Below are 19861 nucleotides of genomic sequence, written 5' to 3' on the forward strand. Positions count from 1 at the left end.
GAACCGCGCCACAATCACTCCCCGGGGTCTCAAGAGGTTCAAGGCTACCTTATTATTCAAGCCGGACTTCCTCAAGGCTTCATCCTTTATGTGCCGGTAATCATATTTTACTCCTTTAAACACACTACCTATTTCAAGTAGTAGTGAAATTGTGGTGGATTACAAGGATGGTTTACATTGTACTGATCTTCAATTTCAGCCACAGCCACGGCCACAACATGTAGGTAGTTACCTACTAAGAGGAACTGCGACGATCACCCCCCAAACCCCATCTGTGTCTCCAGTTGGTTCTTCAGCTAGAGTTCAGTCCGTTTTTGGGCTACCACACTCTACTTTATCGTCGGGACGGTGAGTAGGAATGGTCGAGTATACGAGGTATCTACCTAGATAATGCTCGAGAATTCATATTAAATGAGGACAAGCACCTGGGGAGGTACTAGTAGATAGATATCGGCCTATCCGCTCCTTTGTTCTTCTCATGGTTCTTGCCGATAACCAAACCAGCCCAAGCTCGCTTGACCGAATTTTACCAACCAGTGCGACCACTGGCACTAACTATCCATCTACATATCGACATGTTGAGGCGAGTCAGCTCTGTCTCATTCAAGCTACTCATTCGAGCTCATAGCTATCATTCAGAAACGGCAAGTTCCCCAGCTTGAAGTCCTCTACTTGCATATCGCGAATCTATATGTCTGTGTAATAATGCTCATTCCATGAAATTCTTAGAATATCATGCTCTGTACGGATAGGGGAGACCCACTAGGTAACCCAAGGTACCCTACCCATCCATAAAATTATCCGAGCCAATCAGCATTGTAAAATTGCTTGTGAAGGGGCCAAGGGGCCCCATTGCACTATTCCTGACTGGGCCTACACGAAGCGTCCAAAGTCGAAACTCGCGGCGAAATACTAAGGTAGGGTTGCCTAGTCAGGTAAGGTAGGTTCGCTGCCTATCTAGGTACTTTTGCCCGAATAAATTAGATAATCATAAGTGTAGACACATGGACGTGGCCTGAGGTGTCCATACGAGTCCCAAAATTCTTGAGATCTACCTTAGGAATGCCTAAGGTATAAGCATGTAATATCTCAAATCTCCTTCTTCGCAGAGGATCGCGAGAGTGGCTGGAAGATACGACACCCTTCAAATATACTGCTGTCCTCCGTATGATCCTGCTGGCACCTTGGAAGTCGGACCTTGTAACTCTGCATTAATTTAGATTGTCCTGTTAGGAATCCAATCGGAAGTGAGCAGCATGAAGTCCTGCGTTGTCTTTGTCTTACTTGCTCGCCTGATCTATCCATAGCTACTTATCTACGAGGTTGTGCATACCTACTACTTCCTCTGGCCTCATTGCCAAGTCATTTCTTTGAGTGATGACTGATCCATCTTGTGCGATGCCCCAATTCCTGTTTCTGGTCCCTCAATTCCTGCCAAGGCACGAGTCCGACGTTTTCGATAGATTGTTCCCTGTATCGATCTCCAAGCACCATCAAAGTCATTGGATAACGCCCAAAATACCCTTTTCAATCGAAAGTATGACCCGTCGGAATTTCAAGTCAATCCATGGGAGGAAATAGAGCAATCAAGTCGCCCCGAAACGCTTCGGACGGATCGCCTTCATACCAATGGTCGGGAATGACTGTGCCTTGGAAATTCATTGCATCCCCAGAGCACTCGCATTATCCAGCAAGATCACGAGAACAAGGCTGTCAACCAGCTGAGACGGGGGCTAGATCAGTCTGTGCCCCAGCTTGTAGGGATGTCGCTTTTCAAGCATTCTGCGGAATGCGTACGGAGTAGCGGGATAATTACGCCATGGTCGATCCTTGTCTCATATAGGCTAGAGAGTAGAGACACAGGATGCTAGGCATAAATCAGTACCTCTCTATGCAGGAAGATGATATCATGGATTCCTGATCATCTAAGGATGACAACGGAACTCAGATGCGGGATGATTGATGTTGATGCACAAGACTAGGTCAAGACTTATGCTGGTGATGAGTAATTGTGATGACGGCGGGGTAGTTGGAAAGAATCACGTGAATGCATCTATGGTCTGAACCGTCTCCCGTAAGAGTGCCCGAAAAGAGTCACAATTTAGTAGTGATTGATATCCCAGAGTTCTCGTTACGGTTCCCGCCGCGCACTTCTTTCTCTGGGCCTCAATTATCTTCTCCATACATTCTCTGTGGTCTCTACGGCTGCAGCCATGGCGTCCGATTTGACAAACCCCATCCTGGACGCCCTGTCCGCGTCCGACGGCCCAATCCTCTCCGACGAAGCCTTCCCCTCTACCCCCTCACTGAACATTAAGAGTGCGCTCGACCGTCTAGCCTCGCGGAACATGGTCGAATATGAAACAATGGAAAGGGAAGCCATTGCTTTGACCCAGGAGGGCGAGGAAATCGCCGCCAATGGCAGTCACGAAGCCAAGGTCTTCCAGGCCGTATTGGCCGCCATGGACGGATTGAAGATCGGTGACTTGCCTGGCATCGTCGGAAAGGAGAACGCCAAGGTCGGCCAGGGTAACGCCTTCAAGAAAGGCTGGATCAAGAAGGACAAGGATGTGTTGCGGGCGAACACCGAGTCCATCGTCGACGAGACTCAAGAGCAGCTGTTGACCGTCAAGAACACCCAGACCCTGAACGACCAGAAAGCCATCACGGACCTCAAGCGTCGGAAATTGATCGCTCTGCAGAAGGTCATTACCTTCCGGATTTCAAAGGGCCCCAAGTTCGCCAAGGAATTCGTCAAGGAGGAGACTGATCTGACGGCCGAGATGCTCGCAAACGGATCGTGGAAGACGGCCACGCTGAAGCCGTACAACTTCAAGGCCAAGGGTGCTCCTACCCCGGCCGGTGCCTTCCATCCCCTCAACAAGGTGCGACAGGAGTTCCGGAATATCTTCTTTGAGATGGGCTTTGAGGAGATGCCCACCAACCGCTTCGTGGAGACGGGATTCTGGAACTTCGACGCCCTCTACGTCCCTCAGCAACACCCCGCCCGTGATCTTCAAGATACCTTCTACATTGCAGACCCTGCCACCGCCGACCCTCCCCGTGAGGATCCCTTGAACGACCCCCACCGTCCGAAATCCGTTCAGCCCGCCTCCGCAGCGACCTCGGAGAAGCCCCTCGACTACAAGGAGTACTGGGATAACGTGCGCCAGGTGCACGAGAACGGCAAGTACGGCTCGATCGGATACCGCTATCCCTGGAACGCAGACGAAGCGCTTCGCTTGGTTCTCCGTACACACACCACCTCGGTGTCGACCTACGTCCTGCACAAACTCGCCGCAAACCCGCGGCCGGCAAGGTACTTCAGTATTGACCGAGTCTTCCGTAACGAGGCCGTCGATGCTACCCATTTGGCCGAGTTCCACCAGATTGAGGGTGTCATTGCTGACTTCGGTCTCACCCTGGGTGGCCTGATTGGATTCATGGAGGTCTTCTTCGCGAAGATGGGTATCCACCAACTGCGCTTCAAGCCGGCCTACAACCCCTACACCGAGCCCAGTATGGAGATCTTCGGTTACCACGAAGGGCTGGGCAAGTGGGTCGAGATTGGAAACAGTGGTATGTTCAGACCAGAGATGTTGGAGCCCATGGGTATTCCCAAGGACATGAGAGTCTACGGATGGGGATTAAGTCTTGAGAGACCAACCATGATCAAGTAAGTTCTGCTGTACTTTTCTCTGAGTTCTTGAACTGACGTGCTATCGCAGATACGGAGTGAGCAATATTCGAGAACTTCTTGGTCACAAAGTCGACCTCAACTTCATCGAGACCAACCCTGCCGTGCGACTGGAGAAGGACTAAGTGGACAAAGGGTGTGGTCGATGTGTAGGAGATATTACGGTAACAGAAAATAGCATTCATCTAGATATCCTTGATCCCTTTTAGAGTCATCGAAAACAGACACAAAACGTTACAATCTTCTTCTACGGGTTACGAAATGATGCATGATCATAAAGGAATAGAACAATGAAGCACTTCCGGTTAATTCAAAACCATTCCACTTCTCTAAATCTAAAATGTAGGACTGCATATGTAAGAAGCACACGAGGTATGGAATGTCCCACCCGTATCTGTGCCCCAGCACATGTTCTTTGCAACAGTGGCTCTTCAGTAGGCGGATCCTGATATTCGGCTGGATGATTACTTTCTACCTCCTCGCTCATGGGATGGAACCGGATGCTTATCTGTCCGATACTCAATCCGATTCCGTGGACGAGGAAGCCTTGATGTGCCGGATGCGATGGAAAGAGAAAAGAAAAAAAAGGAAAGAAACTACGGCAATGAAACCACTGATCCTGAACAGGCTTGTCGGTATCGCGATGCAGCAGGTCCAATGGACTAATCACGGCAAGAACATGGAAGGGAAGCTATGGGGATCCTATGAATGGATGGATTGACTCGATTGAATTGGATGAAATTTCTTTAAGTCTTCATTGACTCATGGCAAAGAAAATGATTTTGGAACATCAACTCCCCGACGTAACTCGTCTAATAGCACGTCTTTTTCCTATCCGCCCCAGCATCCAAATCAGCATGCGAGTTCGGATCATGATTCGACAGATGCAGCACTTACATCCAAGCAAGCCGTCAGGCACCGCAAACACCAGAAACAGAGACGCCTCGCATTTACCGCTGGCGGCTGGCGGTCCACACGTTGCGGACGTAGCCATCACGCTGGGTGAGGCGGTTCAGGGAGTCATCGCTCTCGCCACGGGCACGGATGAAGCCGCAGAGAGCGTAGGTCTGGTTCTCGCCGGTGTAGCGACCGTTCTCGTCAACCTTGCCGATGGAGATCTGGACGGAGGCGTGGTCGTTGGCCTTGATGATGCGGTTGGTGGCGCTGCACTTGCGGGGGACGTAGCTGTAGGAAAGGAGAGATGGGTTAGTCGTGTGCTTTTTGCAGAATTCAATGCTTTTGACTCTCAATCATCTCCTGCTCTTGCTGGTTTCCGGAAGCCGGGAAAAATCTCTGCGAAAAAAGGGCGGTCCTGCAACAGTCGCTTGTAGGCTGAAAGCTCACTCCAAGTTGTCCTCTTGTCGTTTTGTGCATTGTCCCAAGTCGCAAAGTCATTCTCGGCTCCCGGACCACCGCAAAACCAGTTCAAGTTCAAACAGCGAAGGAAATTAGTAGTCACGTACAGATCGACGATCTCTCCCTTTTCGTTCTCCATTTTGGCGTTTTGATAGAGTGCTTGAGGTCGACGACGGTGAGGAAGACGGAGGTGCGCTGGCGGGTTCAACTGGCGGACTGTCGTGAAAATGTTGAATCGAGCGGGTTGTGTGGGTCATGTGATCCTTTATCGAGGGCTGTGGTTTTTCTCTGTGGCGGTGCTTGTGCTGTGGCGTGTGTGGCATGCTGTATCTTAACGAACAATACCAAGGTACTAGACCCAAAGTGGGATAGCGCTAAATGCCTCAGGCTCTTCACCAGTGAACTTCACACTTTGCTCTTTCTGTATGATGCTATGCCATGCCCTGCGTCCCTACAAACTGCTCTTCTCCTGCTCTGCAAATACGTCCTTCTTCCATCGAACGTCGAGTTTTCGAGCAGCCCCCTGCTTGAACTGTACATACACCACCCGATCCGGCTCCCCAGCCCGATTTGTGCCCTTCAACTCCGGTCCGGGATGATCTAATGCTAACACAGCCCGTCCATCCGAGGACATCTTGAGCATCTTAGGAGAGATGCATTTCTCCGTCCAGGGCGGTGTTCCAGAATGGGCAAACTCCACCAATTCTGCTCGTCGATTTCTCAGCTCCTCGAGCGAAGCCGTCGCTCGCGGTTCCTTGTCAAGGAAGTGCGACACTAGATGTAACAGAAGAAACTGCGGAGGGAACATGATGATTTCGCCGCTTTGAGCCCTCCGCAGCCATTCTGCTGCAGGCAGGAACATGGCCTCTGTTACTTCGATTCCGCCATCGCTCGTAGGAACTTGAATTTCTTCCCGTTCGCCTTCGGCAGGAATCTCGTTCAGTACTGACTTGTCTGACTCAACTGGAAGAGGTAGGAAGTAGAGATACATCTGTGTCGAGTAACGTTTGGGGACATTCGTAGGGGTAATCCATCGTGTGAACGGGATCAAAGGCTCTGTAGCTTCATCAGCTGAACTTGGTCGGTACTCATCGAACGTCTTAAGAACCGCTCACCTATATCCGGTACTGCAGCAGCATCCTGCTTCTTCAACCACTCAGCAAACGTCACCTCATGCTGATGGATGGCTCGTCTTCCTTTTTCTCTCTCTGCCTCGGGTACAGCTAGCATTACGCCTGTGTTCTGGTCTCTCGCTAGCAGGATACCGCTCTCCTCGAACAGTTCCCTCACGGCTGCATTGCGGTACCACGGCGCATCCTCGTGCCTCTTTGGATCCTCTGCAGCGGGACATTCTCCGTCCTGAGCAGACAGATTCCCTCCAGGAAATACATGTGCCGAGGCAAATGAAGTCGATGTCTTGACGCGGTGCAGTAAGAGGACTTCATTTTTGGGCGAGATGAGTATGACGCTGCCGCATGTTAGCTGTAGACTTGCAAGGTATGATCGTTTCGATCAAATCAAGCTCTAAATTCACATCACGAAAAGAGCATATTATGTACTAACCTTGAGCTAGGCCTGGGTATCGCCGGCGTCGCCTTGGACCGGTCACCCTTTTTAGCTGCCATTCTGCGCGGTTCAATGGACTGCGATGATTCCAGCGTAGAAGAGAAGTTTCTAACGTCGAGTCTTGCACGTTGACAGGAGCAATGTACCGGTACTTGTATACACCAGGAGCGTGGACCTCGGACCAAGCTTAGCCGACGGTCGAACGATTGGCCAGATCTGCAGATGAACCGGGAAGTCGAGCTGAAGGGCCCAGGGAGGAATATACTCATGGCCATGAGAGACGAGCGCCACTGAAGGCGCGTTATGGCCCTGCTTCTTTTAGAAGTATCAAGGAACAGTTGGTCCAACTTGGAAGGGTTATTATGGTGTATAGGTTGTTTCCGGGGATCTGTAACCTTGGCAATGGCGGATGGAACCTAGGCTTCTTCTGCTTTACCCCGCGCGATGCTCCTGCAGGACGCATCAGTATGCCATGTGGTCTCCAAGGCAGTACCCATGTCTACCTATCTACAGCTGGTATCTAGTCTAATGAGAATGACTCATGAGAGTCTAAGGTCAACAAGGATAAGTAAGTTGGATATATTTTAGGATTTTTTTTTTTTTGATTCATAAATGAACTGCCTGATGGCAAGCACAATTACTTCGAACAGTAACATTGTGGTTGAACAAGAAAATCATCCGAAGTGCATTCCACGTCAAACTCCAAAACCATCATGCCCATTTTTATTCTCATACCAAGCGTGTATCATCATGTGAACAGAGCCTGATTGACAAGTCCTGAGAGAAGAGACATAAAAAGAAATTACGCTTTTTTACATCCAACAAAGCCCTTACGAATAGAGCTTCTTGTCGTAGCTGTGCAGACCGTGGACGTTACCCTCGGCCATGGCACTAGCGCTTCTCATCTCGAAACGAACAATGCCCTTGTCGACACCGTCGTGGAGCTCGTCAAGGCTCTTGACACCAATGTCTTGCAGAGAGTGCTGAACACCCGCAACAAGGTAAGGAACAAACTTGGTGACCGAACCACGGTCGAGAACGGAACCAGCGACACCCTGAGCGACGAGCACACGGTCCTTCTCGGAGAAGTAACGGGCAGTACCAGCGTTGCTGGCTTTGCTGTCCTTGCCACCAGCACCGGCCTTCTTGTCCTCCATGGCAGCGATACTTCCCATGCCACGGTAGGCCTTGACAAGCTGGCCTTCATTGCTCACGAAGTATTCACCGGGAGACTCGGTGGTACCGGCAAGGAGACCTCCCATCATAACGGTGGAGGCACCCATGGCGAGACCCTTAACGATGTGGCCAACGTTCTGGATACCACCGTCGGCGATGCAAGGAACACCGAAGCGGGCAGCAAAGGAAGCGACGCTGCGAACGGCAACGGCCTGGGGACGACCGACAGCCATGACTTCCTGGGTGATACAGGCACTGCCGCTGCCCATGCCAATTCTCAGGCCATCAGCACCGGCAGCAATCAAAGCTGCGGCTTGTTCCCGAGTGACGACGTTACCGGCGATAACGTCAATCTCGGGGAATGTCTTCTTCACCCACTTGATCATCTCAATCTGGTAGATGCTATTACCCTGGCTGCTGTCGAGGATGACAATGTCAAGACCAGCCTCGACGAGAAGCTTGAGTCTGTGCTTATCCTCCTCACGAGTGCCAATCGCAGCAGCACAGATCAGCTGTTTCGAGTCGGGGAGCTTGGATGCCAAGGGGTAGTGGAGGTTCTTCATCAGATCACTGCGAGACAGCAAAGAGACGAGGTTTCCGTTTGCGTCAACGATGGGAAGCTTTCCCTTCTTGGAGCTACGAAGAACGTCGTTGGCCTCGGCCAGAGTGGTGCCGGCAGGTGCGGTGACAAGGTCGGTGGACATAATTGCGGTGACAGGGTCCTCGAGGTTGGTGTGAAATTGGATGTCTCTGGATGTGACCATACCGACGAGCTTGGAGCGAAGAGTTCCGTTTTCTGTAAAAAGAATCACGAATTAGACACTGGTTTGCAAACAGTAATTGTGATCAAGAAGTCATTATGCGTTGTCGTTTTCAGATAGAATCGTTTCTCTACATCGCAACTCTCGTTGCTCCAGTGGAACGAAAGTTATAAGAGATAGATGTAAAATCATCATGTAGGAGGTGACGGCTGGGAGAAAGGAAAATTGTGCAACTTACCAGTGACGGGGAAGCCTCCGAAGCCCCACTTGGCCTTGAGCTCCTTAGCCTCTCCAACGGTGGCTTTGGGAGAGAGAACGACAGGGTCCAAGATGAAGCCGTTCTCGTATCTCTTGACCTTTCTGACCATCTCAGCCTGATCCTCGGGGGAACAGTTGTGGTGGATGACACCCAGACCACCCAGAAGAGCCATGTGGATAGCCATGTTGTGCTCGGTGACGGTGTCCATGGGAGAGGAGAGAAGGGGAACCTTCAGCGAGACACGCTTGGTGACAGGGGTATCAAGAGTGACATCGGAAGCAGGAAAGCCTGTCATAATCATGAACAAACGGTCCTTTTATGCAAAGGTCGAGTTTCCACGGTCTTACCAATGTAACCAGGCAGGATCAGGAAATCATTGTAAGTCAATGCTCCATGCTTGTCCGAATCGAGCAGAGTATCAACATCAAGGCCGTCTCTGGTAGTGTATTCCTTTTCCAGGACCTCCAGGGCCTTGGTGTAATCCTGAATCTCTGCCTTCATGGCGCGGCCGAGGGAGTCACCGTTGGCGATTGGCATTGTGTATATAATGAGAAGACTCTACGGTTTCTATCGTAACTCGCAGAGACGGGGTATAAGATCCAAATAATCAACAGATCGACGATAGAAACGTTCTGTTGATGGAGAAAGTCTTCCTTTCCCAAAGAAAAGAAAGAAAGAAAAAGAGAGAAAAACTCGAGGGAAAAAAAATTGCCTTTTGACTGTCTGCCGCACAGGCTAATCCCAGCCGGTATTATACCGGAAAGGGTATAGTCAGGGTGGTAATTGCGGAGCCTGTTATTCTGATTGGCTTTTTAACGAGAACTTTTAAGGCGGTGAGATTGAGGGGCGACATATTGCTTGATAATCGCATTTGATAACCTGCGATAGTCGGACTCGATGTGAAGATTCTTCCAGTGGAGGACTTGAAGGATTGTATGGTGTATACTGGGCACCAGACTTCCGCTATACATGATTGGACTTGCTCTAATGGTTAGAGTCTCTTCGATATCTGGTCATGTAAACTAGGCATGTATTGCAAAATAGCTGCTGGTGTCAAAATACCTGCGAGTGGGTGCCGCTGTGATGCACCGAGCCATAAAGTACCTATGCTTTAGCTCAGCTTGGCTGTGACAATCTGTCTAGATCACTGGATCCACGAGTAGTCGTCATATTTGTCTGGACATATCAGCCAGGAAGGGTAGTCGTGCACAAGACATTGGATAACAATGTACCTAGATCGAATGATAACGACATGCATCGCTTTGCTCCCACATACTGTTCACAGATAGAAGAGCCCCAAAGTCTCTGATCATTGAGGTACTAATCCATGGTAGACTGAATCTACGCTTGATTGTATATCTATTACATAGCCGATTTGCGACAAGATGACGCCAGAGTGACAGCAAAAACTAGGGACTGTGGTACTTAAGAACTAGCAAGGTTGGTGCCTACTCAACCTTCCGATGCGAAGACTCAAACAACCTTTCACTCGTCTACATCAAGCTAGCAGAGCACTTCGAAATGACATCTCAGATGGGCAAGGAAGGTGCTTTTCAAGCGCCTCAGGCACCGCAAAGTCAGAAGAAACCGGGGTCAGTATTTCGTCCCTGCTTGTGGTATCAGAGCTGTGACCCTTGACGACTCCGGTATTAAGGGCATGATCATTAGGCTCGAAAAATATATGGTTCCTCCCAGCGAAGCGACGAAACTCGAGTCAAGCGGTCACTTTGTTGAGTATAAAGGCTCTGGCAAATTAGAGGGCAAAAAGGTCCTCATCACAGGGGGGGAGTATGTCCATCATCTTGAGGAGCGCTACTCAGTGAACAAGACTGACCAGCGTATAGCTCAGGGATCGGTCGAGCTGTTGCCATTCTGATGGCACGGGAAGGGGCCGATATCACTATTGTCCATCTTCCCGAAGAGAGAGATGACGCCGAAGAAACCAAGAAAGCCATTGAACTCGCGAAGAGGTCATGTCTACTTGTCGCTGGGGACCTCAGGGATCACAACATGTGTCGAAGGGCCGTGGAGGAGCATATGAACGCGTAACCATGGGTCTTTTGTCCCTCGTCATATATAACACCGACTGATTCGAGAGCAGGTTCCAGAGACTAAACGTTCTGATCAACAATGCCTCAAAACAGTATATGTCTAAGAACTTCGCTGATATCGACCTGGATAAAGTGGAGGATATCTTCCGGACCAACATCATCCAGATGATGGCTCTGACGAAATATGCTCTGCCATTCCTGTCAAAGGGTGACTCGTTAGTATCCTTCGATCTGCAGTGTGCGCAATTAACTCATCGTTCTTGTATCAATAGCATTATAAACACCACATCTGTCGTGACCTTCCGAGGTTCAAGCAGTATGGTAGACTATGCGGCCACCAAAGGTGCCATTGTCGGGTTCACCAGATCTCTAGCGTCTCAGCTGCTTCCCAAGGGTATTCGAGTGAATGCTGTTGCGTGAGTAGCCCAAGAGCTGAGCTCTTTCACATAATGCTTAGCTAATCGCCTCGTTTAACAGCCCTGGTGCAATCTACACCCCAATCCAGGCCGACACCAGGGACGCTGAACAAATGGCCAACTGGGGCTCAAAAACTCCCCTAGGTCGACCGGGCGAGCCAAGTGAAGTAGCGACTACTTTCGTGTTTCTCGCCAGTGCCGATGCTTCCCTTTACTGTAAGTGCGCCTTATGCTTCTGGCTCCGGTTTTGGATGAGGACGATTCTCAACTCTGTACAGATGGGCAGATCATGCATTGTTATCCCTTGGGTGACTGAAGAGATGGATCCCTGAGTAGAGCTTGGACATGTCAAACCTAGCCTGCATCGTATTTCAACTCCTAATTTCAATATAAAAGCCATGGTTTCGCCTGTGAGATCGCCTTGTCCCACCTACCCTCATTCGTCCAGACCGCAATACTTTCAACCTCGTCTTTTCCCAGCTTCAGCCCGTTGTACAGATGCTGGGGCAATCAGCAGATATTCCAAAGGCCTCAATTATTAAGCAGTAGATCACAAATGAATCAAGGAAAATGCCGAGATTGCGTCTTGTAGGGAAAGGATAGAACCTACCGGGAAAAGGCCTTCATCGGGTCGCGGCCCACAAACCTTTGCATCTGGCGACTCCCATCTGATATCGGGCATGACTTGATCGAATTCTATACGCAGCACATAAACTAGCGGCTCGTCCTTGAAGAAGCATTTCAATGTGTTGGGAACCTGCAAGGCGGTTGACAGATGGATAAAGCCCGACTCCTGGTCGAGTTGGCTGACGGGCAGGCGCTCAGGAAGTGGCTCCCGGACTGGGGACGTGGAGGGAACCAGTTTGTAGAGGTAGTATGGTAACGATTCTGTCATTGTGTGACCGTCCTGATGGATTCTCTTTGGTTCTTATAGTTCATAAGCAGGTAAGTGTTGAGTATCCAGAAGATTGGTGTTCAGTGTACAATATATTTTGGTCCGACGGACAGGTGGGGTCTCTTACCATTGGTTCTCCGGTGGATAATGTCACCGATGGGTAATAGACTCAACTCTGCAATCTCTCTATTGATTTTCTAGCTATTATTCTACATGGAAGTACGAGTTCTAGTCAGAAGATGAGATATCGTCTGAGGAGCTAAAATGCGGGTCTTCTACGTCTTTGTTCGATGGTGACCTAGGTCGCAGACTCGTCCATATGAAACGCGCATCTTTTTGACAAACAAGCAGGAGTCCAGAGCGTCTACACGGTACCCTGCTACAAAGCGATTCTCTATCTGAGATGATCGATCCGTTGGTTTCATTATCTGCCATAAGCAGATGATGATGTTTCTTTGTTTTACGGAAAAGAGCTTGACTAACTCAAAAGTCTTTTCAGCCAGCCACTGTCCGTTAGTTAACTCCATGCTCCTTACCTCTGGCGTACAGGCAGTCATAACGACAAAAGCCTAAAGACTAGAGAGAACCAAGAGATTAGCAACGCTCTGGCCCATGAATTTGAGACTGCATGTCATCTTGATGATAATAATAATAATTTCCCGGTTGCACGGGTAAACCAGGTTGGAGATGGTGATGAGCCCCGCAGAGGATCCCGCCTGGCCTCCATCGGTCATCCCGAACAACCCATAACCTCCCCGAGTGCTGTGGTTACTAGTAGTAACCAAAGTGAGCAAACTTGTCATGGAATAAAGACTGAATGTCAGTTTCAAACATCTTATAAAATTGGTGCTGTATTGGACTGATCACACGTGCAGGACGGAGTACCTGTGGAGCAATCATTGATAGTTGACATTGACAAGCAGAAGAGATGGATCGTGGATGTGCCATAAGTGGGCTGCACGTGAAGCGATCTGTGGCTGGAAAAAAGATGATCGTCACCACAAATGGACGAGGCAAGTGTGGCACGGTCACCTGATGGCGCGAACCATGCCCGATCGGGAGATTTGTTTTCCCTGCCCAGTTGATTATTGCTTGGTTGCTTGCTTGAGACTTGACAGAGATACAGAGGGGGCTGGGAGATCAAGATCAGGTATCTATTATCCAGGTAAAAAAAAAAAAAAAAGGTACCTAGGTAGCGCCTTCTCATCCTACTCCATACTCATCTATTATTCTCTACTCTACTCCGTATCCTGTACTCTTTTCCTCTTCCCCTCTTACATTTACATCTCTCGAGGGGTCGAATCGCTTTGTTATCATTGTGGAATTCTCTTTTCTTCTTTTCCTTTTGACGATTTCTCACTTTCGCTTCTTTTGCAAAGAGGCATTACATTACGTCCACCGCGTTTCTATATCAACCCGATCTTCCCGCCCAATTCTTTCGGTTGCCATAGGGCAATGCGGTCCCTCCCTTGAATAAACATTCCCGTCTCAGCGGAAAAGTAGTCAGGTACTATTGCGCATTACTCGGCCTGCTTACAGTACTGCTTCTGCTTTATGAAGCAGGCATGCGGCCAATTGAAGTTCAAAATTCCCCGTTTCTCTTGATCTTTGCATTCTTGCCCACACAACGTCATCAGTGATGGCGAGTCAGCCAATTTCTCCACGACGCACACAGACAGATCTTCCGCGACATACCTCGAGTCCACTCAGACATGGCTCGACCGCATCCACAAGTTCATCTGTCTATTCTCTCTCGTCAAATTCGCATGCTCCCAGCCGAACCAGTACCGTCTCGTCAAATGCGTCTATGGGGTCTGCCTCCGGGTTCGGCCACCGACGAGGAAAAAGTGAACTAAACTCGACCACATTGGGGACAATGGTGAAAGATACCTCCGAAGGGGCAAGCTGGACGAGCGCGGCGACGACATATGAGAATGTCCGGCGTTCCTTGCGACCACTCCCCCAGGCTCCTAATGCGGCCCCTCCGACGAACAAACCATCTGTATATCGGCATACGAGAAGTCAAACCGTCGATAATCCACAATATTGGAAGGAAAACCGCCCTCAAACTCCTGATTCGCGCCACCCACACAGTCTGGAGAGCGACCGACTGAGCGAACGGCAGTCACTCAATTCGCAGACCCCTCCGAGAAAGAACTCCATACAGCCAGGATCTCCTCATACCGTTTCACCTCATTCTCGACCGCATATGCGACCACATCACTCACATAGCCTGTCTAACCCACTTCCACCACCACTTACGACGACCCTCTCAACTCCAGAATTAGAGACTTTCAAGAAGTCATCGACGGGCCACCTACGTACGTTGTCCAAGTTCGCCAAATCGGGAGAGACTGAGGAGTTCGCTCTCGAAACCTACAGTCCTTCTGTAGTGGGCTTGCAGGGACGGCGACGATTGAAGCGGGCGGGTTCTGTTGCAGTCGCGCAGGGCTCCAGTGTTGCTCGAAAGCAGAATGCCTCGGCCTGGGCGGCTGGTAATTGGATGGACAAACAACGTCAATTTTTGCAGGCGTACGAGTATCTTTGCCACATCGGAGAAGCCAAGGAATGGATCGAGGAGGTCATCCAGAAGCAAATCCCGCCAATCGTCCAACTGGAGGAGGCCCTCAGAGATGGCGTCACTCTCGCAGAAGTCGTGCAGGCGATGTATCCTGCCCGAACATTCCGAATCTTCAGGCATTCGAAATTGCAGTACCGGCACTCCGACAACATAGCCTTGTTCTTTCGATTTTTAGACGAAGTCGAGCTACCAGAGCTATTCAGGTTCGAACTCATTGATCTGTACGAAAAGAAGAACATTCCAAAGGTCATCCACTGCGTGCACGCTTTGTCATGGTTACTCTTCAAGAAAGGTCTGGTGGATTTTCGCATGGGAAACCTTGTTGGCCAACTCGAGTTCGAGCATCATGAGCTCGAACAAACGCAAAAGGGGCTCGACAAGTCAGGAGTAAGCATGCCCAGCTTCTCAGGTATGGCTGCGAACTTTGGCGCAGAGCCCGAGCCAGAACCAGAGCCAGAACCTGAAACTGAAGAAGAGCGAATCGAGCGCGAATTGCATGAAAATCAAACCTCAATTACCGACTTTCAGGCTCAGATCAAGGGCGCGATGTTGCGGCTGAAGCTTGGCAATGTCATGAATGAACTGTGGGATTTCGAACCTCTCCTCATCGATCTCCAGTCTAGACTTCGTGGCGACTGGGCCCGTCAGGTCATTCAGTATCGGCTGAGCATGCGGTCTTTTGCAGTGAATTTGCAGGCGGCCTGCAGAGGCTTCATAGTACGATCCCGCCAGCGAGGTGATAGGGAATGGTGCCAAGCCCAGGAGCTTGATGTTCTGCGGCTGCAGACTCTCATCAGGGGCGCAAAGGCAAGAACTCAAGCTCAGTATCTCCGGAGTCGGACGCGAAAAGAAGAATCAGGCATCAAGCAGGTTCAAGCGGCTGTTCGAGGCGCCCTGCAACGGAAGAAAGTTTGCACCGTGTACGAAGACACGAGGGCTACAGAGCCTGAAGTCATCGCATTGCAAGCTGCTGTGCGAGGCGCTCTTCGCCGGAAATCGATCTCAAAGCAACACGAAGAGACCCAATGCGCTGAAGATGGAATTACGCAACTCCAATCGCTCATTCGAGGTGCTTATTTCCGGCAGCTATTTAGCGCTCAACAAGACAACATCAAGAACACTGGCGATAATGCGCAACTGCTGCAGGCTGCGATTCGCGGAATGTTGACACGTAAAGAAGTCAGTCAGCTGAAGACTTCTCTCGCACAAGAGGTGCCGTCCGTGATATCAATTCAAGCCGGTGCTAGAGCTGTGGCGGCTAGAGGCCGCTATTTCCAACTTACCGACGCACTTGCAAAGACAAACGATGAATGTATATCCCTGCAGGCTTTTGTCCGTGGTGGAGCTGTGAGGGAACACCTGAACTCTCTTCGGCAAGCGTTGGGGCAGCACACTCTGTCAATCATTAGACTTCAGAGTATTCTTCGAGCAAAAGGTGTGCGGGACGCTCTGGATTCACAGAGAGCGGCGTTGGTGCAAGAGGAAGGGTTTATTCTACAGCTACAGTCTGCGGCCCGAGGTGCTATCTTAAGAAGGCGCCTGGAGGCCGACGCAGAAGCCCTCCGAGCACAGGAACACATGATTGTGGATCTTCAAGCTCTCTCCAGAGCGGCCATTCTGAGAATCGAAGTTGGGGGTGTTCTTGATCAACTGGAAGATTGTGAGGATGAGGTTAGCCAGCTGCAGGCGCACATACGAGCTATGATCGTTCGAGTCGAGGTCGGCCAGGACTTGGCCGATCTTGCAGCCGAAGAGGATCTGATCACCGACCTACAATCGCGCATGCGGGGACACGTCATCCGATCGAAGTTCGAAGAGAAGCGCCAATATTATCGGGCAAACATGGAAAAGGTCATCAAGGCGCAGAGCATTGTGCGAGGCAGAATCCAGGGCCAGGCATACAAGAGCCTCACAACCGGAAAAAACCCACCAGTCAATACAGTCAAAGGATTCGTGCATCTCTTGAACGACAGCGAATTCGATTTTGATGAGGAGATCGAATTCGAGCGACTCAGAAAATTGGTCGTGCAACAGGTTCGGCAAAATGAGCTGGCGGAACAATATATCAGTCAACTGGACATCAAGATTGCTCTGTTGGTAAAGAACAAGATTACGCTGGACGAGGTGGTCAAACACCAGAAGCATTTTGGAGGCCATGTTGGCAGCCTCTTGTCAAACGCAGACATCTCATCAAAAGACCCATTTGACCTCAAAGCCTTGAATAAGACATCCAGGAAAAAGTTGGAGCACTACCAAGTATTCTTCTTTCTCCTGCAAACGCAATCCCAGTACCTCGCCAAGCTTTTCCGCAGACTGCGAGAGCTCAACACACCGGAAAAGGAGTATGAGAGAATAAGGCACTTGATGATGGGGCTCTTCGGTTATTCCCAGAAGAGACGTGAGGAGTACTACCTCATCAAATTACTATCCCGCTCAGCGAAGGAGGAGATTGAAAGCTTTGATTCGTTGCATGAATATCTGCGCTGCAACTCGTTCTGGAACAAGCTATTCGCATCCTACATCAAGTCCCCTCGTGATCGAAAATTCATGCGCGACGTCCTGGGGCCACTTGTAAGGGAAAATGTGGTTGAGAATCCGGAGTTGGACCTTGAAAGCGACCCTATCCAAATCTACCGCTCGGCGATCAATAATGAAGAACTGCGTACTGGCAGGAGAAGTCGGCGGCCACTGGACCTTCCCAGAGAAGAGGCCATCAGAGATCCTGAAACAAGAGCGACATTTATCCAAAATCTGCAGGATCTTCGTGACATTGCAGACCAATTCTTCACTGCGCTCGAAGAACTCCTCTATCGCATGCCCTTTGGAATTCGTTATATCACACAACAGATGTACGAGTGCCTCCTGTCCCGGTTCTCAGGAGAGGATCCTGGCTTCATTCTCCAGGCTGTCGGTCATTGGGTCTGGAGAAACTACTTCCAGCCTGCCATGGTTGAACCAGAGAAATATGGTGTCATAGACCGTGGTCTCACGCAGGAGCAGAAGAGAAATCTGTCTGAAATTGCCAAGGTTGTCGCTCAGGTCGCCTCCGGAAGGCTGTTTGGCACGGAAAATGTCTACCTGCAGCCACTGAACAGCTATGTTGCCGATTCCATTCAACGACTCGGCCAAATTTGGGGCGACAGTAAGTTTGCGCCCTTTTTAGGTACATGAGCATATCACCCAGGAGCTAACTAGGATATAGTGGTCTCGGTACAAGATGCGGAAACTTATTTCGACATCGATGAATTCAATGATCTTTACGCAAAGACTAAGCCTACGCTGTACATCAAGATGTCCGACATTTTTTCGATCCACCAACTTGTTGCGTCTGAGATCAACTACATTTGTCCACACCCCGACGATATCCTAAGGGAAATAATCCGCGATCTCGGAAATGTGAAGACCAACGAAAATGAACTGATGAGCGTTAATTCCTCGGAAATCAATTTGACGTTGAATCCCAAGCTTGCGCAGGTGGAAGGTAAGCGGTGGCTGTCCCTAGAAGTATTGTCAGGACCTCTCGGCTAACGGGGAGACCTCCTAGATCCCGAAGCAGATGTCAAGGCGCTTTTCATGGAAACGAAACGATGTGTCCTTTACATTATTAGGGTCCAGACGGGCGCCAATCTCATGGAAATTATGGTCAAACCACCCACCGAGGAGGATGAAGGACGCTGGATGACCTTAGTACGGGACGAGTTAACCGCGAATACCAGCCAGCGAAGCGCATACTCTGAGGCGAATACTCTGGTCGACATCGCATCCATGACATACTCCGAGCTGAAACGGACTGCGCTTGAGAACATTCTCCAGCTCGAGCAGACCGGCAAGATTCGCCGTGACAACCACTATCAGGATCTCCTCAATGCCATTGCAATTGATATTCGCACTAAGCACCGCCGTAGAATTCAGCGGCAGCGGGAATTGGAAAGCGCACGTCTTACCCTGGGTCGTCTCAACGATCAAGCCGGTTGGCTGGAACAGCAGCTCAAAACCTACAACGACTACATCGAGCAGGCAATGGTGACCTTGCAGAACAAGAAAGGCAAGAAGCGATTCCTCATGCCATTTACCAAACAATGGGACCATCAACGCGAGCTTCAAAAGTCGGGCAAAGTGTTCAAGTTCGGCTCCTACAAGTACTCGGCCCGGAACCTCGCAGACAAGGGCGTTTTGGTCTACTGGAAGGGCTACTCGGAGCGCCAATGGGACCGCGTCGACCTCACAATATCTAGCAATGAAGTTGGTGTCTTCACCCTCGACGGCAGTAGTGGCCCCATGATGGTCCCAGGGGCCAACGCCCAGGTGCCCTTGGACGACTTGTTGCAAGCGCAGTTCAACAACATGCAGTTCATGGACTTCTTCGATGGACACTTACGAGTCAACGTGAATCTTTTCTTGCATCTGATCATGAGAAAGTTCTATAACGAATGATTGATATGATGGGGTACTCAGCGGGACAAATCGAATATCCCGAAATCTCCCTGATGACCTTTGTTCCATTTTTGTCGTTTTCTCTCCTTCCTCATTCAACTTTATTTCAACAGTATCCCTTCCTGTTTATGGTTCTTCATATGCGAATATGGGCCCGTTCAGCATGCTTTAGTTGATGATGACCCTTTTCTTGCCAGCGATATCCACTTCATGTCTGATTACCTCTTGTTTCTGCTTCGGAGCCATGGCATCTCGGCAGGCGATTCCCCAGCGAAGTCTTTACATTTTTGTCTGTTCCTTTCAAAGTCTGTGTTTTCGTCTTGAAACCCTACCTTTCACTGATCCCATTGATGATTCCCCTGTGATGATTTAGACGAGTCTTCTATGTATGTATTGGTCCCATAGTGTTTAGTAGTACATGGTGTTTCTCTGTCAGAACGTGCCATCTTCTGAAGGCAATCCAGATATCCAAGTCATCACAGCATTAAATGGGGTAGGAATGCGACAGTAGGCTATGATGTACCTCTCTAGTACATGGGGACATGGGCATCTCAGGGGCGCTCACGTGACTTGCTGAATGCCTTGGGCCCCAACAGCGGATGCCAGCTGGAATCCCCGAACTCCCGCCTCCTCGTTGTCCCCGTCTCGCTCGTCCTGAATTTAGAGCTT

The 19861-nt window shown here is 50.0% G+C and overlaps 5 protein-coding genes across 5 annotated transcripts; 3 read left to right on the top strand and 2 right to left on the bottom strand.

Moving 5' to 3' along the window:
- Nucleotides 1-2213: 2213 nt before the first annotated feature.
- Nucleotides 2214-3822, top strand: CDV56_102429 (phenylalanine--tRNA ligase subunit alpha; the record flags this gene model as incomplete). The annotated part of the gene is made up of 2 exons (XM_026756048.1): nt 2214-3676; nt 3729-3822. The coding sequence occupies 2 exons, from the start codon at nt 2214-2216 to the stop codon at nt 3820-3822; spliced, it is 1557 nt and encodes a 518-aa protein (XP_026611468.1).
- An 825-nt stretch (nt 3823-4647) lies between these two features.
- CDV56_102742 (uncharacterized protein) lies at nt 4648-9352 on the bottom strand (the record flags this gene model as incomplete). The annotated part of the gene is made up of 8 exons (XM_026756361.1): nt 4648-4882; nt 5161-5269; nt 5513-6109; nt 6169-6521; nt 6617-6727; nt 7454-8591; nt 8795-9103; nt 9163-9352. 8 exons carry the CDS (start codon nt 9350-9352, stop codon nt 4648-4650), a joined length of 3042 nt encoding a protein of 1013 aa, XP_026611469.1.
- Nucleotides 9353-10336: 984 nt separating this feature from the next.
- On the top strand, nt 10337-11598 carry CDV56_103407 (oxidoreductase, short-chain dehydrogenase/reductase family; the record flags this gene model as incomplete). Its single annotated transcript, XM_026757026.1, has 7 exons — nt 10337-10411; nt 10470-10603; nt 10660-10860; nt 10917-11081; nt 11139-11282; nt 11344-11498; nt 11561-11598. The coding sequence occupies 7 exons, from the start codon at nt 10337-10339 to the stop codon at nt 11596-11598; spliced, it is 912 nt and encodes a 303-aa protein (XP_026611470.1).
- Nucleotides 11599-11666: 68 nt separating this feature from the next.
- CDV56_103542 (DUF952 domain-containing protein) lies at nt 11667-12177 on the bottom strand (the record flags this gene model as incomplete). Its single annotated transcript, XM_026757161.1, has 2 exons — nt 11667-11783; nt 11893-12177. The coding sequence occupies 2 exons, from the start codon at nt 12175-12177 to the stop codon at nt 11667-11669; spliced, it is 402 nt and encodes a 133-aa protein (XP_026611471.1).
- A 1876-nt stretch (nt 12178-14053) lies between these two features.
- Nucleotides 14054-19192, top strand: CDV56_103792 (putative Ras GTPase activating protein; the record flags this gene model as incomplete). Its single annotated transcript, XM_026757411.1, has 3 exons — nt 14054-17900; nt 17961-18239; nt 18303-19192. The coding sequence occupies 3 exons, from the start codon at nt 14054-14056 to the stop codon at nt 19190-19192; spliced, it is 5016 nt and encodes a 1671-aa protein (XP_026611472.1).
- Nucleotides 19193-19861: the final 669 nt, after the last annotated feature.

The sequence above is a fragment of the Aspergillus thermomutatus genome, assembly GCF_002237265.1.
Source record: "Aspergillus thermomutatus strain HMR AF 39 chromosome Unknown NODE_225, whole genome shotgun sequence".
In the NCBI taxonomy this organism is placed as follows: Eukaryota; Fungi; Ascomycota; class Eurotiomycetes; order Eurotiales; family Aspergillaceae; genus Aspergillus; species Aspergillus thermomutatus.